Below are 21,392 nucleotides of genomic sequence, written 5' to 3' on the forward strand. Positions count from 1 at the left end.
TAAACCCCTTCACCCCCGGAGCTTTTTTGTTTTCATTTATCGCTCCCCTTCTTTCCAGGGCCATAATTTTGCCATCAATATGGCGATGTGAGGGCTCATTTTTTGCGGTTCTACTTTTGAAAGACACCATTAGTTTTACCATGTCGTGTAACAGAAAATATGAAAAAAATTCAAAGTGCGATGAAATTGCAAAAAAAGTGCAATCCCACACTTGTTTTTTGCTTGGCTTTTTTGCTAGGTTCACTAAATGCTAAGGCTGTGTGCACACTTTGCGGATTTGATTGCAGATCCGCAGCGTTTTTTGCCGCACAGAATTGCATCAAATCCGCAGTGTAGTGCACAACCAATGTAAGTCTATGGGAGCCGCAGACTTGTTGTGCACATGCTGCGGAAAAAGCTGCACCGAAACGCAGCTTTTTTTTCCCGCAGCATGTCACTTTTGTGCGAAACTGCAGCGTTTCTGCACCCTTAGACTTTCATTGAGTCGGGCACATCCGCAGCAAAACCGCAGATGTAAAAAAGATCTGCAGTTTTGCTGCGGATGTGGGTCCGAGAAACGCTGCAGTTCGGGAGGAGGGAAGTGGGGGGGCGGAATGTGGGCGGTGACTGTGTGCGTGTATGTGTGTGCTGGGTCTGTGGGCTGTTCGGATGTGTGCAGGACTGTTCGGGTGTGTGCGGGGCTGTTCGGGTGTGTGCGGGACTGTTCGGGTGTGTGCGGGGCTTTTCGGGTGTGTGCGGGGCTTTTCGGATGCGTGCCTGGCTGTTCGGGTGGGTGCGGGACTGTTCGGGTGTGTGCGGGACTGTTCGGGTGTGTGCGGGGGGTCTTTTGGGGTATGTGCAGGCATCATCCGATGGGACTACAAGTACGCAGCATCCAATCTGCAGCTCATTCGGATGTAATCCGGACAGTGGACACACACCCTACGCTATCCATACATCTATCAATAGATATATCTATCCAGATATATCTATAGATAGATATATGAATAGATAGATGTATCCATCTATAGATCTACAGTCATGGCCAAAAGTATTCACACCCCTGCAATTCTAAATATAAATGAAGAAAGGACAGCGCCACAAGCTTGATAAAGGTCCTCGGACCGAAACGTTGCCGCAGGAGGCAGATTAAAATGTAAGTTGCTTTCTTCACATCCTGTTGTGGCGCTGTCCTTTCTTCATTTATATTTGGAACTGTGGACTGGGTTGGACCCCCCGGTAAGGACCTGCGCTTATAAGTCCAGAGAGACTATATAATTCTAGGGTGCGGCCCTACGACTATTGGATATTTACCCCTGCAATTCTGTCAGATAATACTCAGTTTCTTCCTGAAAATGATTGCAAACACAAATTCTTTGGTATTATCTTCATTTAATTTGTCTTAAATGAAAAAACACAAAAGAGAATGAAGCAAGAAGCAAAAAGCAAAACATTGATCATTTCACACAAAACTCCAAAAATGGGCCAGACAAAAGTATTGGCACCCTCAGCCTATTACTTGGTTGCACAACCTTTAGCCAAAATAACTGCGACCAACCGCTTCCGGTAACCGTCAATGAGTTTCTTACAATGCTCTGCTGGAATTTTAGACCATTCTTCTTTGGCAAACTGCTCCAGGTCCCTGATATTTGAAGAGTGCCTTCTCCAAACTGCCATTTTTAGATCTCTCCACAGGTGTTCTATGGGATTCAGGTCTGGACTCATTGCTGGCCTCCTTAGAAGTCTCCAGTGCTTTCACTCAAACCATTTTCTAGTGCTCTTTGAAGTGTGTTTTGGGTCATTGTCCTGTTGGAAGACCCATGACCTCTGAGGGATACCCAGCTTTCTCACACTGGGCCCTACATTATGCTGCAAAATTTGTTGGTAGTCTTCAGACTTCATAATGCCATGCACATGGGCAAGCAGTCCAGTGCCAGAGGCAGCAAAGCAACTCCAAAACATCAGGGAACCTCCGCAATGTTTGACTGTAGGGACCGTGTTCTTTTCTTTGAATGCCTCTTTTTTTCTCCTGTAAACTCTATGTTGATGCCTTTGCCCAAAAAGCTCTACTTTTGTCTCATCTGACCAGAGAACATTCTTCCAAAATGTTTTATGCTTTTTCAGGTAAGTTTTGGCAAACTCCAGCCTGGCTTTTTTACGTCTCGGGGTAAGAAGTGGGGTCTTCCTGGGTTTCCTACCATACAGTCCCTTTTCATTCAGACGCCGACGGATAGTAAGGGTTGACACTGTTGTACCCTCGGACTGCAGGGCAGCTTGAACGTGTTTGATGTTAGTCGAGGTTCTTTATCCAACATCCGCACAATTTTGCATTGAAATCTCTTGTCAATTTTTATTTTCCGTCCACATCTAGGGGGGTTAGCCACAGTGCCATGGGCTTTAAACTTCTTGATGACACTGCGCACGGTAGACACAGGAACATTCAGGTCTTTGGAGATGGACTTGTTGCCTTGAGATTGCTCATGCTCTCTCACAATTTGGTTTCTCAAGTCCAGACAGTTCTTTGGTCTTCTTTCTTTACTCCATGCTCAATGTTGTACACACAAGGATACAGGACAGATGTTGAGTCAACTTTAATCCATGTCAACTGGCTGCAAGTGTGATTTAGTTATTGTCAACACCTGTTAGGTGCCACAAGTAAGTTACAGGTGCTGTTAATTACACAAATTAGAGAGGCATCACATGATTTTTCGAACAGTGCCAATACTTTGTCCACCCCTTTTTTATGTTTGGTGTGGAATTATATCCAATTTGGCTTTAGAGCAATTCTTTTTGTGTTTTTTTCATTTAAGACTTATTAGGTGAAGCTAATAATACCAAAGAATTTGTGTTTGCAATCATTTTCAGGAAGAAACCGAGTATTATCTGACAGAATTGCAGGGGTGTGAATACTTTTGGCCATGACTATCTATATGTAGATCTGTCTATCCATTTCATCTATCACCTATCTGTCTATCTGTGTGTGTAATGGAGTGTGGGTTGGACAAATGTAAAAGAAGAGGTTGGACAATTATGACATCCCAAATCTTTTTTTTTGTTCAATAATACATCTTTATTTAGCTTTCAAAACCGCACCATAAAGCATAAAAACCGCACCAAAAGCGAATTAAAAAATGCATCAAAACCGCGCAAAAAACGCACCAAAAGCTCATCAAACCTGCACAAAAAACTGCATCATAACCGCACCACAAACTGCATCAAAACTGCACCAAAAACTGCATCAAAACCGCACAAAAAAACGCACCAAAACCGCACCAGGTTTTGATGCAGTTTTTGGTGCAGTTTTGATGCAGTTTTTGGTGCATTTTTTCGCGGTTTTGATGCAGTTTTTGGAAATAAATAAATAAACGGAAAATGTGCATGATTTGAATGGAAACATGCATGAAAAAACGGATTCATCATTTCACATCTCAGTTTCATACGTTTTTCGCCGGATCCATTGCTGTGGGTTTTTTCGCCAGACCGAAAAACCGTTCCTATGTATGTGTTTTCCGTCCGGCGGAAATAGCTTTTTTGACGGATCCGGCAAAAAACGTATGAAACGTGTGGCCATCAGGCGCAATCTGGCGCTAATACAACTCTATGAGAAAAAACCGGATCCGGCGAAAAAAAGGATCCGTTTTTTACAAAACTTGCTGGATTGTGCCTGACGGCAAAAACCTGATGTGTGAAAGCAGCCAAATATATGGATAGATACATCTATGTATCTATAGATATATCTATCTATAAATATATCTATAGATAGATATATCCATAGATATATAATAGAAAGGCCGATGTTTCTAAGGCTACTTTCACACTTGCGTTTTTTAGCAATCCGTCTTTTTGGGAAAAAAACTGATCCTGCAAATATGCTCGCAGGATGCGTCTTTTACCCATAGACTTGTATTAGTGACAGATCGCGACGGATGGCCACACGTCGTGTCCGTCGTGCAACAAATCCGTCGTGTTTTGGCGGACCGTTGGCACGAAAAAACGTTCAAGTGAACGTTTTTTTGTCCGTCGCGTCCGCCATTTTCTACCGCGCACGCGCGGCCAAAACTCCGCCCCCTCCTCCCCGGACTTCAGAATGGGCAGCGGATGCATTGAAAAACTGCATCCGCTGCCCATGTCGTGCACAAATTTCACAACGTGCATCGGTACGGGTCCATCGCTATGCACCAGAGGGGGAAAGCCGATGGCCGGGGGCCAATATTTGTAGCCTGCTATGAATATCAGCCCGCAGCTGTCTGCGCAGCCTTTACTGGCTATTAAAATAGGGGGACCCCCAAAAAAAATGACGTGGGGTCACCCTATATTTTATAGCCAGAAAGGCTACGCAGGCTGATATTCATAACCTAAAGAAGGGCCATGGATATTGGTCCCCCCCGGCTACAAATACCAGTCCGCAGCCGCCCCAGAAATGGCGCATCTCCGGCACTTAGCCCCTCTCTTCCCACTCCCGTGTAGCGGTGGGATATGGGGTAATATGGGGTTAATGTCACCTTGCTATTGTAAGGTGACATTAAGCCGGGTTAATAACGGAGAGGCGTCAGTAAGACGCCTATCCATTATTAATCCAATACTAATAAAGGGTTAATAAAACACACACACATTAGGAAAAAAGTATTTTAATATTCTTCATTTAACCATACTTCAGCGCCAGCAAAAAACGTAAAATAATAAACCGTATACTACCTGTCCGCTGTAGTCCAATTAATAACAAGTGTCCCACGACGATCTCCTCTATAGAATAGTGACATCGGGTGATGTCACTGCTCTATAGGACCTTCAGTGACACACTGACAGGAGACAATGGCTCCTGCAGTGCATCACTAGGAGGTTACTATAGTTCAAAGTCTCACTTTATGGCAATTGCTGCATGGGAAAATTTCTCACACAGCAATGCCATAAGTGAGACTAGGGACTATTTTCTCACAGGGGCGTAGGAATACATTGTGAGGAATACATTGTGGAAGGGTACCTTCCATCATTGTATTCCTGGAGCACCTGGAGAGCGGTCGCATCAGCTGATGCTCCTGCTCGCCACGGGAGATCGTCGAGGGACACTAGTTTTAATTGGATTTCTGCGGATCAGGGAGTATATTGATTGTTTATTATTATAATATTTTTTACAGATGACACTGGCTTCGGGGATCAAGGTGACAAGTCTATATGTATGTTGTATGTATGTACTGTATGTGGCATGTTGCATGTCATATGTTGCAGTGCCTAGTGAAAAGACTATAAACATAAGGATGAATGACTATGTTTATAGTCTTTTCACTAGGCACTGCTCCTAATAGCCAGTTTCCTACTCCACACTGATGAGGGGCAAATACCCCGAAACAGCTGTCTGTGGATGGATACCATGTTTTGGCATAGGTGGTTTTCCTTTCTTGGATGCTACCCTTCCCGTGGTTGTTCCTTCCTGGTGAAAGACCTGGCTATTCATTGCTTGCGTTGAGAAACACGTGATGGTGTATCCGTGGCTTTTCTACAGGCACACACATACCGGCGCCGGCACGCAGACCCCCGGCGCCCGCACAATCATCCCTACCTAGCCCCGCCCGCCCCCAGCACAGCCCCGCCCGACCCCAGCACAGCCCCACAGGCAGCCCCCAGCCCTGCCCACAGCCTAGTCACTCTTGATGAGTGACTGCTGACTGAGGCTGGGTCACGCCGGCTACAGACGTCACGTCAATTTCCAGAGTCTGGAAACTAACGTGACGTCGGCGGAAATAAGCGGCGGCTGCAGCCTGGGGGTCACGTGACCCAGAATCAGCCACCGGAATAGCGCCGCTCACAGGCGAAAACGGCAACGGAAGGTATTTGCACAATTCATTAGGGGCCCCGGGGGGATACATTGGGGGGTTAATTGAAAGTAGTGGACAACCCCTTTAAACATTTTGCAATGTAAGGTATTATCATTGTCTGTTTTGTCTGTAAATCAAACATTTTCCTGATTTCTGAAATGTGTAACTTATATTGTAGCCTGTGCTTTAAAACACTTGAACGGAGCTCCCCAAGTTTTCTGGCCCCATCTTACTATATACTTACCTTGTAATGTCTTCACATCCTGTTCTGTCCAGATGTGTCCGGATCCCAGAATTCCAAGCGGTGGAAGTTCACCGACCGCCAAATTGGGACACCGAAGTGATGGGTGTCTCAATATGGAAACTGATGGTGGTATCAGCCTCTTGCGCGGTACCACCAGCGGAACACGTCACACATACTCACTGTATACGCCGTACGCACAACACACACACTGTGTATGCCGTACGCACCACATACATACTGTATACGCCGTACGCACCACACAAACACACTGTATAAGCCATACACACCACACACACCCTGTATAAGCCATACGCAGCCCCTTGCGCCGGTTCCACCACTGGAACACCGTCGAGAACATGCCGCCGCTGGGATTAGCTGAATGATTCACTGACTGCCGCCATCTTTGTACAGATATTTAATATCGTAAGGTGCTCACAGGGGAGATGTGTGTCATCCAGTTTGAACAACTTGGTGATATGAACCCGGATTTAATGCTCCAGTGTCACAGATGCTGAGACATAAATTAACTTTAACAGGGCTGGGTTTTTTGTGAATAGCTAAAGAGATGGGCGGGACGGCTGTTCACCATATCTCCACATCAGGGTGTGGTCCATAGAGATAGATAGAAAGATATAGACATACATAGATAAATAGATAGCTAGATAGATATGAGATACATAGATAGATAATACATACATACAGTGGGGCAAAAAAGTATTTAGTCAGTCAGCAATAGTGCAAGTTCCACCACTTAAAAAGATGAGAGGCGTCTGTAATTTACATCATAGGTAGACCTCAACTATGGGAGACAAACTGAGAAAAAAAAATCCAGAAAATCACATTGTCTGTTTTTTTATCATTTTATTTGCATATTATGGTGGAAAATAAGTATTTGGTCAGAAACAAAATTTCATCTCAATACTTTGTAATATATCCTTTTTTGGCAATGACAGAGGTCAAACGTTTTCTGTAAGTCTTCACAAGGTTGCCACACACTGTTGTTGGTATGTTGGCCCATTCCTCCATGCAGATCTCCTCTAGAGCAGTGATGTTTTTGGCTTTTCGCTTGGCAACACGGACTTTCAACTCCCTCCAAAGGTTTTCTATAGGGTTGAGATCTGGAGACTGGCTAGGCCACTCCAGGACCTTGAAATGCTTCTTACGAAGCCACTCCTTCGTTGCCCTGGCGGTGTGCTTTGGATCATTGTCATGTTGAAAGACCCAGCCACGTTTCATCTTCAATGCCCTTGCTGATGGAAGGAGGTTTGCACTCAAAATCTCACGATACATGGCCCCATTCATTCTTTCATGTACCCGGATCAGTCGTCCTGGCCGCTTTGCAGAGAAACAGCCCCAAAGCATGATGTTTCCACCACCATGCTTTACAGTAGGTATGGTGTTTGATGGATGCAACTCAGTATTCTTTTTCCTCCAAACACGACAAGTTGTGTTTCTACCAAACAGTTCCAGTTTGGTTTCATCAGACCATAGGACATTCTCCCAAAACTCCTCTGGATCATTCAAATGCTCTCTAGCAAACTTCAGACGGGCCCGGACATGTACTGGCTTAAGCAGTGGGACACGTCTGGCACTGCAGGATCTGAGTCCATGGTGGCGTAGTGTGTTACTTATGGTAGGCCTTGTTACATTGGTCCCAGCTCTCTGCAGTTCATTCACTAGGTCCCCCCGCGTGGTTCTGGGATTTTTGCTCACCGTTCTTGTGATCATTCTGACCCCACGGGGTGGGATTTTGCCTGGAGCCCCAGATCGAGGGAGATTATCAGTGGTCTTGAATGTCTTCCATTTTCTAATTATTGCTCCCACTGTTGATTTCTTCACTCCAAGCTGGTTGGCCATTGCAGATTCAGTCTTCCCAGCCTGGTGCAGGGCTACAATTTTGTTTCTGGTGTCCTTTGACAGCTCTTTGGTCTTCACAATAGTGGAGTTTGGAGTCAGACTGTTTGAGGGTGTGCACAGGTGTCTTTTTATACTGTTAACAAGTTTAAACAGGTGCCATTACTACAGGTAATGAGTGGAGGAAAGAGGAGACTCTTAAAGAAGAAGTTACAGGTCTGTGAGAGCCAGAAATCTTGATTGTTTGTTTCTGACCAAATACTTATTTTCCACCAGAATATGCAAATAAAATGATAAAAAAACAGACAATGTGATTGTCTGGATTTGTTTTTCTCAGTTTGTCTCCCATAGTTGAGGTCTACCTATGATGTAAATTACAGACGCCTCTCATCTTTTTAAGTGGTGGAACTTGCACTATTGCTGACTGACTAAATACTTTTTTGCCCCACTGTATGACATACATTGATAGAGATAGATACATATGAGATACATCGATGATAGAAACATACATAGATTAGATAGAAATGACATACATACATCAAATATAGATTGAGATACATATATATATATATATTAGAAAGAAACAGGGATAGAAAGACAGACATAGATTATAGAATAAAATATGTTTTATGTGGATACAGTGTAAATTAAAGCACCTTTGTCGTACATTTTTCCATGTTAATAAAGTGTTACCTTTACCTACTTTGCTTTCATTTTAACACAGGGGGAGGGGTGAGTGCACATAGGAAAGAGGACACACAAGGGGGAGACAGCTCAAACGAGAGAACACATGAGGGAAGAAGACAACACAGTGGTGGAGAGAGAGAGAGCAGACAAGGGGGAGAGCACATGGGGGACACAGGTCAAAGAAGAGATGACATGAGAGGAGAAGACAGCTGATGGGGGAGAGAGAAAGTGCACAGGGGGGAGACAGAGCACAGGGGGGATACAGCTCAAACGGGACAGCACATGAGGGGGGAACACAGCACATGAAGGAGAGACAGCAGACAAGGGGGATAGCACATGGGGTATACAGGTCAAAGAAGAGAGCACAGACGAGAGAAGTCAGCACATGGGAAAAGAGAGTGGATAGGTGAGTGAGGGGGAGAGATTCTTAACGCTGCAAAGCCTGCCCCCATCTTGACATTACCGCCCTCCCAATGCACTAGCATCGGGCCTCCATCTAGTCTATTATATAATACTCAATACTCAGTTTATTATTCACTCCCATATAAGGCAGTCTAATATGCAAAATCTTAAATAAAATGTCTAAAGTTAAATCTATAAGTAGAAGATTTTTTGGCTGAACCTAAAACAAATCTGCATCTGTTAAAGGGAACCTGTCACCCCCAAAATCGATGATGAGGTAAGCTCACCGGCATCAGGGGCTTATCTACAGCATTCTGTAATGCTGTAGATAAGCCGCCGATGTTACCTGAAAGAGGAGAAAAAGACGTTAGATTATACTCACCCAGGGGCGGTCCCGCTGCGGTCCGGTCGGAAGGGGGGTCTCCGGTCCGCTCCGGCGCCTCCCATCTTCGTTCCATGACGTCCTCTTCGGGTCTTTACGCCGCGGCTCCGGCGCAGGCGTACTTTCCCTGCCCTGTTGAGGGCAGAGCAAAGTACTGCAGTGCGCAGGCGCCGGGCCTCTCTGACCTTTCCGGCGCCTGCGCACTGCAGTACTTTGCTCTGCCCTCAACAGGGCAGGCAAAGTACGCCTGCGCCTGAGCCGCGGCGTAAAGACCCGAAGAGGATGTCATGGAACGAAGATGGGAGGCGCCGGAGCAGACCGGAGACACCCATCCGACCGGACCGCAACGGGACCGCCCCTGGGTGAGTATAATCTAACCTCTTTTTCTCCTCTTTCAGGTAACATCGGCGGCTTATCTACAGCATTACAGAATGCTGTAGATAAGCCCCTGACGCCGGTGAGCTTACCTCACCAGCCATTTTGGGGGTGACAGGTTCCCTTTAAGTACAGATTAGCTAGAAGTGAAATCCGTGGCAATTAACTTGTTAGATCTGAAACGTTTTTCTGTGACGTACTGTATGTGACACATATGTTTGTGTCCTAATTTTGTTCTTACTAAACATACATTTTATACTATTTCAACTTACAGTTTTCCCAGCTCCATTTGGTCCTACTAAAATTGTCAGTGGAGTGAAGAAGGTTATAACTTGTTTATCTTTATCTTCCACCCCGAAACTCCTCACACCAAGGATGCTCATCTTCTCTATTTTAGACATCCTGCTGAATATGACTTTACACCTTTTAAAGTTCTGAAAAAAAAACATTCAGAACTGTAATTACTTTATAATGCATTATACATTCCACCCTTTTTTATCATTGCATTACAGCTGGAAACACAAAAATAAAAACACTGAAGTCTTATTCAACCTAAACAAGGGAGAAAAGGGTCAGGCTGTCATTTTAAGGGCAATTTACAACATGATTATATGCTAGGTTCATATTTGTACGCATGCAGACACAAATGTGGGACATACACGGTATTTCAAAAATGGATCCATATGTCAAACTACACCAATCTAACTTTTAAAAAAAATATTTAGTTTGTTTTTATTCTTTTTCCAACTAGCTTTTAATGACACTGACAGGAAAACCTGTTTGTTTTAGAAGCATTGAAACTTATTGAAAGGATATGTTTTAATATTTCACCCCGAGAATAATAGAGAAAAAAAAAAGGCATTTCAGACTTTTTTGGGGACCAAAAAAAATGTAGTCAGCTATTTTTTTGGAAAAAACAAAACAAAAACAATGCAAAACAGTATGACAAATCTGACAAAATGCTATCAAACATTTCTGAATACTTGTCGTTGCAATACGTGTATGCAATGTATAAATGTGAGCTTAGAATTCAGATGTCTGATCTCATGAAAAAAAAAGGACCGATTATTTTGCTCAGACTTAGATCCGAGTATGGCCAGAGAGTCATCAGTTTTTCTCATATAAGGTAAATAATAAAAGTTACTCCATTTTCTCCTGTCTGACAGACAGTAAAATAGGACCAGATGTCATCAAATTGCGATTTTTTTTCCACAGATCCATACACTTGAATTGTCGATTTTCATCAAACCCTCAGATCAAAATGACACGTCTCAGCAATTTTACGCAGACCGCTTAGTCCGCAAAAAGCTACAGATAAGTGAATAACACTAGTATCTATCACAAGTACAGGAGCTATCAGTGGAAAAAAGGCTAGCACTCGTGCGAGAAAATCGGACTCCTGAATGAGGCCTTATGTTGCTTTTTAGCTAATAATTGTTAAATAAAGATCCATGTGAAGCTGAATGTAATTCCTTGTACATTCAGGCTATCGGATTAATCAGGTTTTTATCCCTTATTACATAGGCCTGGGTTTATACACTATATATTATAGTATATATCTCAATGTTAGTTTACGTCAGGACACCTGGCAATTGGGCCAAAGGATGTAATCTGAGAACACGACGACCAATCCACTTTCCAGGAAACACAAAAATTGATGGTATGGTGTGGATTATGGGGTACAAAGATAGTGGGGCCATTCTTCATCAATGGAAACATCAATGCCACTGGATATCTGAAGTTGCAACATTATGATGGGCTTCCCTCTTTATGCACTGAAGATGGCACGTTCCCTGAGTTTTTCCAGTAAGATGGTGCACCACCACAATATGGGTGTCAGGCCTGAGCATTCCTACATGAACAGTTTCCTGGAAAGTGGATTGGTCTTCGTGGGCCAGTTGAATGACCACCAAGGTCTCCCGATCTGACCCTCAGACTTTTATCTTTGGGGTCATCTGAAGGCAATTGTCTATGCTGTGAATATATGAGATGTGCAGCATCTGAAACAATGGATACTGGAAGCCTGTGCTAGCATTTCTTCTGCGGTGTTGCTATTAGTGTGTCAAGAGCGGGAGAAGAGGGTTGCATTGACAATCCAACACAATGAGCAGCATTTTGAACACACTTTATAAGTGCTCATAAACTTGTAAATAGCTCATGAAAGAATAAAGTTATGTTAAAACCAAGCACACCATTGTTTTTCTTGTGAAATTCTCAATATGTTTGATATGTCACATGACCCTCTTGCCATTGAAAAAATACAGTTGGATCCAAAATGGCCGACTTCAAAATGGCTGCCATGGTCACCATCCATCTTGAAAAGTTTCCCCCCATATACTAATGTGCCACAAACAGGAAGTTGATATCACCAACCATTCTATTTAGATATATCCATATAAATGGCCCACCCTGTAGGCCAATGTATGATTTTTAGATGTGCAGTCCAGGCCTTTTTTCCTGCAGTTCTAGCGCCTTCCCATTGACTTCTATTATAAAGTAGATAGCATCTTCAGAGCAGAAAACAGCAAAAAGCATGGTCAGCTCACTTCTTTTAACTACTTGGTGCTTTCAATTTTTACAACAATGTACAATAACAAATTATATTGTGGTACCGTGATAGCCAGAAAAATCGATGTGAATACTTTTCTGCCCAATGATGACAAAAGTATTCTCGGAGTGATACCTTTATTGGCTAACCAGAAAATATATTTGCAAGCTTTCAGAGCACAGCAGCTACTTCTTCAGGCAGAATTACAAATAAATTAATGAGAAAAAGGCACAACATTTAAGGGATACTACAGTAGAACATTTGTTCATGAGGTGGGAGGTGTGATGCCTCCTAAAGATAAGCCAAGGAAATCAAATTAGTCATTTTCTTACAAATGGAGAGGTGGTGGGAATGATGCTCTAAAGGTACCGTCACATTAAGCGACTCTGCAGCGATATCGACAACGATGCCGATCGCTGCAGCGTCGCTGTGTGGTCGCTGGAGAGCTGTCACACAGACAGCTCTCCAGCGACCAACGATGCCGAAGTCCCCGGGTAACCAGGGTAAACATCGGGTTACTAAGCGCAGGGCCGCGCTTAGTAACCCGATGTTTACCCTGGTTACCAGTGTAAATGTAAAAAAAAAAAAAACACTACATACTTACATTGCCATGTCTGTCGCGTCCCTCGCCTTCAGCTTCCCTGCACTGTGTAAGCGCCGGCCCTAAAGCACAGCGGTGACGTCACCGCTGTGCTTTGCTTTACGGCTGGCACTGACACATTCAGTGCAGGAAGCTCTGAGCAGCAGCGCGGACGCCGGGGGACGTGACAGACATCAGAGGGTGAGTATGTAGTGTTTTTTTTTTACTTTTACAATGGTAACCAGGGTAAATATCGGGTTACTAAGCGCGGCACTGCGCTTAGTAACCCGATATTTACCCTGGTTACCATTGTAAAACATTGCTGGCATCGTTGCTTTTGCTGTCAAACACGACGATACACGCCGATCTGACGACCAAATAAAGTTCTGAACTTTCAGCAACGACCAGCGATATCACAGCGGGATCCAGATCGCTGCTGCGTGTCAAACACAACGATATCGCTATCCAGAACGCTGCAACGTCACGGATCGCTGTCGTTATTAAGTCGCTCAGTGTGAAGGTACCTTTAGTTATCTGTAGTCCATCTGGTGGAGGTGTGAATTGTATCCATGAAGTGAGTCATAAATCCAGGTGTTAAATTGAGTCCTAGTGTCAAAGAATTGAACATCTTCATCAGTTTAAATTCCCAAATTTTTCTCTTTCTCTGTCGTCCTTAAATTACCTTTTTAGTATTAAGACTTTTGTGTCTGTCATACAGTGTCCAGGTCCATAAAAATGATTTCCAAAACAATTTCTTTTTGTGGCTGAGTGTATAGTGCTCTGACCACATATCACTATGAGTCTGGGTTTTCTGGTATAAATAAATTTATTTATTGGAATAATTTATATTCTTTTTGTGTTCTTTATTTTGTGATATTTTAAAAATATTTTAATTTTTATTAACTTATTTACATTGTCCCAGGATGGGACATCACCTTCACACTGACAGATTGTTGATCTAATACTCAGTAATTCTTCTGCATTGCAGAGCATTAAATCAGCATCTGACATTCAGGGAGGTGTCAGCACAGGCTCTGAGCATGAGCTGACAGACCACGATCCCTGGGTGACCCTTCGGCCATCTTTCGAACCAGTGTTACCATGGAGACAATCGGCATAACACGATTGAATCGCACTGTGCCGATGGGAGCACAGAGGAGCCCTCTGTGATGCCCCACAATGTCGCTGTCACTATTGACAACAGCAGCATAGGGCCGCGATCTGTGCTAGCACCAATGGTGGGCGTTGCTACATGGTGTCAGCTCTCATATAGAGCGGATACCCGCATTTGATCGCAACGGCACTCAAAATGAGCCCGGGCGATCATGACGTTTATATATATATATATATATATATATATATATATATATATATATATATATATATACGGTATATGGCGGTTTGCGAGAACGTAGCTCCCGCGGTGCGTGTTAGAAAGGGGTTAAGGGTCGACCAGACGAGTGTATTTAATGAACTTGTGCTGTCTGCATTAAAACTGGACTGCACACTGACCAATGTTATTCAATAGAGCTATGCAGGTTTTATCACATGGACCGAGTGCCCATGTGAAATCATTTGCAGCATGCACTACTGTCTTACATTGTTTTTCCATCAACTGTATTTAGGGTATGTGCACACGTTCAGGAATTTTCATGTTTTTTTCGTGTTTTTTCGTGATAAAACCACTATAAAAACGCATACATATGCATCCTATCATTTAGAATGCATTCCGCAATTTTTGTGCACATGATGCGTTTTTTTCCGCGAAAAAAACACATCGCGGTAAAAAAAATCAGCATGTACATTAATTTTGCGGATTTTTCCAGCTATTTAATGCATTGGGAAAAACCGCAAAAAAAACACGTAAAACCGTGCAAAAAAACATGAAAAAAAATGCATGCGGATTTCTGGCAGAAATGTCCATTTTTTGTCAGGAAATTTGTGCAAGAAATCCTGATGTGTGCGCATAGCCTTAGTATTGTAAATTTTATTAACTGCTGATATAAAAAAAACAAATGCCATACAGATGGCAATAGTTTGTTTTTCTAAATGAAAAATCAGATGGTTTTTCATGCGCTCATCTGACCCCGGCCTTAAGTGTAAGAAAAGACAGGGACCTTAAGGCTATGTGCACACGTAGGAAGGGTCCTCTGCGGGTTCTCCCGCAGCGGATTTGATAAATCTGCAGGGCAAAACCGCTGCGGTTATCCCTGCAGATTTATCGCGGTTTGTCTTGCTGTTTCCACTGCGGGTTTACTCCTGCACTTGTTTTACTATTGATGCTGCATGTGCAGCATCAATAGTAATGTTAAAAATAATTTTAAAAAAATGGTTATACTCACCCTCCGACGTCCCGATCTCCTCGGCGCTGCACACGGCGGTCCAGTTCCAAAGATGCTACGCGAGGACCTTCGTGACGTAACGGTCATGTGACCGCGACGTCATCGCAGGTCCTGCTCGCATAGCAACCCTGTGACCGGACGGCCGCGTGCAGCGCTGGAGGTGAGTATATCATTATTTTTTATTTTAATTCTTTTTTTTTTTTTTTTTTTTTTTTTAACACAAATATGGCTCTCAGGGCCTGGAGGAGAGTCTCCTCTCCTCCACCCCAGGTACCATCTGCACATGATCCGCTTACTTCCCGCATGGTGGGCATAGCCCCATACGGGAAGTAAGTTGATCAATGCATTCCTATGTGTGCAGAATTGCCGCGATTCCGCACAAAGTGGTGACATGCTGCGGATGGTAAACTGCTGCGTTCCCATGCGTTTTTTTCCGCAGCATGTGCACAGCGTTTTCGGTTTCCCATAGGTTTACATTGAACTGTAAACTCATGGGAAACTGCTGCGGACCCGCAGCTGCAGAAACGCTGCGGATCTGTAGCAAAATCCGCAACGTGTGCACATACCCTAAGGGTATGTTCACACGATCCTGATTTCAATCCTTTTTTTTCAGGACAAAAACCGCAGCTCTTGGCAGAAAACGCAGGTGCGTTTTTGGTGCGTTTTTTGATGCGGTTTTTATTGCAGTTTTTTATGCAGTTTTCTCTGCAGATTGTCTGTGTTTGACACAAATAAAGCTTTAACTGCAGTGGGGGAAAAAAAAAAAAGAAATGATGTCATTTCCTTGTCCAACCCTTTTCTTCTTCCATCCTCCATTTTGGGACTAAACACCAAAATGAGTGGACGTGTTTTGAATGACAGCGCTCCGCAGAGTGCTGAGCGTAGGCCAGATCACAGCCCGCGGATCCAGCTCTATCCAGCTATTTAAGTCTACGTTCACATTTGCGGTCTGCGCCGCAGCGTCGCCACATGCGTCATGCGCCCCTATATTTAACATGGGGGCGCATGGACATGCGTCGCACTTGCGTTTTGCGCCGCATGCGTCACTGCAGCGCACGCATCCGGGCGCAGAGGACGCAGCAAGTTGCATTTTTGCTGCGTCCAAAATCAATCAAAAAAAGGACGCATGCGGCGCAAAACGCAGCGTTGTGCATGCGTTTTGCTGTGTTTTTGTTTGCGTTGTGTGTTGCGGCGCCGACGCTGCGGCGCACAACGCAAATGTGAACATAGCCTAAGTGCCACGTATTTAAGTGCCACGTATCACGTATTTCAGTGCCACGTATTTCAGTGCCACGTATTTCAGTGCCACGTATTTCAGTGCCACGTATTTCAGTGCCACGTATTTCAGTGCCACGTATTTCAGTGCCACGTATTTCAGTGCCACGTATTTCAGTGCCACGTATCACGTATTTCAGTGCCACGTATTAAAGTGCCACGTATTTCAGTGCCACGTATTTCAGTGCCACGTATTTCAGTGCCACGTATTTCAGTACCACGTATTTCAGTGCCACATATTTCAGTGCCACGTATTTAAGTGCCACGTATTTCAGTGCCACGTATTTAAGTGCCACGTATCACGTATTTCAGTGCCACGTGCCACGTATTTAAGTGCCACGTATTTCAGTGCCACGTGCCACGTATTTAAGTGCCACGTATCACGTATTTCAGTGCCACGTGCCACGTATTTAAGTGCCACGTATCACGTATTTCAGTGCCACGTGCCACGTATTTAAGTGCCACGTATCACATATTTAAGTGGCACGTATCACGTATTTAAGTGGCACGTATCACGTATAAGTGCCACGTGTCACGTATTTAATTGCCACGTATTTAAGTGCCACGTATCCCACGAAGATTTTCCATGGAGAACAGACACATCTAGAGATATGTCTGCTCTCCACGGCTGCAGCAACACACTGACAGGAGCCATAGTTCCTGTCGGTGTGTCACTGCGCATGCGCGAGCGAGTTTACCGGCGGTCATTGACCCCGGCACTCTCGCTTAACGGCAGTGCTGCGTGGGAAAGTTCAACCGAGACGCCGGAGTCATTGAACTCCGGAACAGTACGCGATACACTGCTAGGAGCTTCGCTCCTGGCAGTGTATCGCCGGAGAGCAGCCGATCGGCGTGGGACACTCGTTTTATGGATTCTGCGGACAGGGAGTATGAATTTGATTTTTTATTTTGTGATTTTTTCCTGGAGGATCGAGGGCTTCGCCTACAAGTGTGCTGTTGGTGAGTATATACTCTATGTTATGTGTTGTATGTACTGTACTGTGTGTCATGTATGTGTATTGTGTGTAGGTGTTTTGTGTAACTTTACAATTGTGCTAAGTCGCCGGACACAGGGACAACTCTCCCATCCTAATACCGGATGGGAGTAGTAGTCCCATACGGCGACTTAGCACAATGGTGGCACTAGCGTCGCATGGGGACACGCACACACACACGCACGCACACACACACACAGACACACACACATACATACATACACACACACACACACACACACATACCAAATCAATCAAACGGCCGACACGATCCCCATGCGACGGTATGCCTCCATGTCTCTCCGCCCAAGCACTTCCGCCCACGCACTTCCGGCCGCTTCCCCGCACTTCCGGCTGCAGCGGTTCTGCACCACAAACCGCAATAAAACCCGCAGATATATTTTTGATCTGCGGGTTTGACCTCACAATGGAGGTCTATGGGTGCAGAACCGCTGCTGTTTCGGGCAAAGAAGTGACATGCTCCTTCTTTTTTCCCGCAGCTATTCAGCGCGGTTTTTTTTTTTTAATTCAGGATCATGTGCACAGCGGTTCCTGTTTTCCATAGGGTACAATGTACTGTACCCTGCATGGAAAAAAGCTGCGGAACCGCAGCGGCAAAACCGCTGCGGTTCTGCAGTAAAAAACGCACTGTGTGAACATGGCCTAACAGTGCATAAATGGAGTACAAAGATTATTTTATCTTTCGGTTTTACGTACATATCAATTCTGCATTATTATTATTAAACATTATTTTACATGTGAATAGGGGCAAATATAGACAAGTACATTAAACATGAGCAAAAAAAAACACCGGATTACGTACCGGTAATGCTCTTTTATAGAGCCACGACAGCACCCACTGAGAGAGGGGATCCGCCCCTAGGAACAGGAAACCCTATGGAGAGATAAAAAGGGGCGGTCCCCTCGCTCCCACAGTTTGGGTTACAGAGATTGCGAGGAACCGCCCACCAGTATTAGTAGGCAATTTTATTATCATTTTATCTTAGACTACTAATATTTACAAGAACCAATCACCCTTATCCGTGCTCATATGCAAACTAATATATAAGGGAGGGAAGTGAAGGGGTGCTGTCTTGGCTCTATAAAAGAGCATTACCGGTACGTAATCCGGTGTTTTCTCTTCGCCACGACAGCACCCACTGAGAGACTTTCAGAGATAGTCATTTGGGGGGGATTATCGTGTTAAGAACTGATCTACCGAAACACAGGTCAGTGGAGGCAGATAAATCTAGTCTATAGTGACTATAGAAGGTAGTAGGGGACGACCAGGTTGCGGCCTTACATATGAGTTCTATTGGAACCTCTCCCCGCTCTGCCCAGGATGATGCTATCGCCCGGGTGGAGTGTGCCTTTACAGTCTCAGGTGGATCTTCCCCTTTAGATGAATAGGCCAGGTATATCGCCTCCCGAATCCATCGGGATAATGTGCCTTTAGTAACACCAGCTCCTTTCCTTTGACCCTGGAAGGAAACAAAGAGAGCCCTGCTCTTCCTCCAGGGACTAGTCCTGTCTAGATAGGTTATCACAGCCCTTCTCACATCTAAAGTATGGTACTTTTCTTCATCCTGATTAGTAGGGTTATTATAGAAGGTAGGAAGAAGAATTTCTTGAGATCTATGGAATTTAGTACACATTTTAGGTAAGTAGGAAGGGTCTGTTTTTAGGACAATCCTATCTGGCAATATTGACATAAATGGAGGATCTACTGATAGTGCCTGTATGTCACTTACCCTTCTTGCCGATACTAAGGCGACAAGAAGAGCAGTCTTGAGGGAGACATGTTTAATGTGAGCAGAATGTAGAGGCTCAAATGGGTGATCTGTCAAGGCTTCAAGGACCAGATTAACATCCCAAGGAGGTGAGTGGGGAATTTGGACCGGTCCTGCTCTCTGGCAGGCTGAAATGAATCTGGATATCCACCTATCTCCCGCAACGTTGTGACTATACAGAGCCCCTAGCGCAGAAACTTGCACTCTTAAGGTATTAACTGAAAGGCCTAAGTCCCGTCCTTTCTGGAGAAATTCGAGAATGAGAGAGACTGGAATTTCCTTTGACAGGGCTGAGGGATAGAGGCTTAAAAATTTCTTCCATACTTTTACATAGATCGATGTAGTGGATCTTTTCCTACTCAGCAGTAGGGTATCAATTACTTTATCAGAGAAGCCCCTTAGCTTTAACAGCTGCCTCTCAAATCCCAGGCTGTCAACCGCAGACCCTTCACATGAGGGTGGTTGAAGGGCCCCTGGAAAAGCAGATCTTGATTCTCTGGGAGAATCCATGGATCCGAGATGGACATGGCTCTGAGCAGAGAAAACCATGGTCTCTTTGGCCAGAACGGGGCAATTAAGATCACATTCGCTCTGTCCTCCCTTATCTTCCTGATTACTGTTGGAAGAAGAATCATCGGGGGAAAGGCATACGCTTTCTGAAATGTCCACGGAATCTGGAGGGCGTCGAGAACATCGGGGTTGTCTGTCCGGAACATTGAGGCGAATGTTTTCACTTGCCTGTTGTCCCTTGTAGCGAAGAGATCTATGTCGGGTATACCCCATTTTATAGTTATCATATTGAATATCCGACGATTTAACATCCACTCCCCTTGATGGAGGGTATGACGACTGAGAAAGTCTGCTTTTGCGTTGTCTATCCCTCGGACATGTAGTGCTGATAAGGACAGAAGATGATTTTCGGCTATAGTCAAGATGTTTTCGGCTATAGACATGAGAGTGCCTGATCTCGTTCCGCCTTGATGGTTGACGTAAGCCACTGATGTCATGTTGTCTGAGAGTACCCTGGTATGTGTTCCGTGCAACTGTGGGAGGAATTCACATAGGGCATGATAGATGGCTTTTAGTTCTTTTTTATTAGACGAGTCGTCTAACTCCGTAACCGACCATAACCCTTGGACAACCTGGTCCCCCAAGTGTGCCCCCCAACCATGAGGGCTGGCATCCGTAAATATTATGTTTGAGGGTTTAATTTCCCAGGGAACCCCGCTAATTAGATGATCTGGTTGTAGCCACCAGGTTAGAGATTGGATTACGTCATTAGAAAGGGATATTTTACCGTCTAACCGCCCTTGTAATTTTATCTCCTCATGCAAAATTGCATACTGTAAGCACCTCGAGTGGAATTGGGCCCATGGAACCGCCGGGATACATGACGTGAAGGAGCCAAGTAAGGACATACCTTCCCGAAGGGAAATTATGGGTTTATCTAGTATAGACTGAACTTTATTCCTCACCGTTATTTGTTTAGATTCTGGGAGAAAACATCTTTGACTTATAGAATCTAATATAATCCCCAAAAATACTTGCCGAGTCGTTGGGATCAGCCTAGATTTTTCCCAATTATCCATCCTAAGTTCTGCAAGGATGAAATCATGTGACTTAACCTTTGTTGACATTGTGAGGGGGATTTTCCTACCACTAAAAGGTCGTCTAGATATGGGATTATGAGGGTGTCTTTTAATCTTAGAAATGACATGACCTCTGACATTAGTTTAGTGAATACCCTTGGAGCAATTGATAGTCCAAAGGGCATTGCTGTATACTGAAAGTGCCGTATATATCCTTTTATGACAACCGCCACGCGGAGATATTGTTGATGTTCTTTAAAGATTGGGAGATGGTAATACGCATCTTTCAGGTCCAGAACCGTCATAAAGCAATGGGGAAACAGGAGTTTTATGGTGGATCGGATAGACTCCATTTTAAAGGTTTGATTTTCTAAGAAGGTGTTTAATTTCTTAAGGTTTATAATGGTTCTGAATGATCCATCCGGTTTTGGTATTAGAAATAAAGGGGAGTAAAACCCTTTGCCCTCCTGAGGAAGTGGAACTTCCACCAGAACCCCCTTGGACAGAAGACTCATTACTTCCTGCTCCAATGCCTCC

At 44.3% G+C, this 21,392-nt stretch overlaps 1 protein-coding gene across 6 annotated transcripts in view; it reads right to left on the bottom strand.

The window, feature by feature from the left end:
• The window catches only part of RAD50 (RAD50 double strand break repair protein), a 277,285-nt gene that overhangs the window by 233,141 nt on the left and 22,752 nt on the right, over positions 1–21,392 (bottom strand). For all 6 annotated transcript variants that reach the window (XM_077265952.1, XM_077265950.1, XM_077265955.1 and 3 more), the window contains one exon: positions 10,009–10,170. In XM_077265952.1, the coding sequence (XP_077122067.1) occupies positions 10,009–10,137 (129 nt within the window). In that variant the 5' untranslated portion in view covers positions 10,138–10,170. The remainder of the gene's footprint in view (positions 1–10,008; positions 10,171–21,392) is intronic.

The sequence above is a fragment of the Ranitomeya variabilis genome, chromosome 5 (assembly GCF_051348905.1).
Source record: "Ranitomeya variabilis isolate aRanVar5 chromosome 5, aRanVar5.hap1, whole genome shotgun sequence".
Lineage (NCBI taxonomy): Eukaryota > Metazoa > Chordata > Amphibia > Anura > Dendrobatidae > Ranitomeya > Ranitomeya variabilis.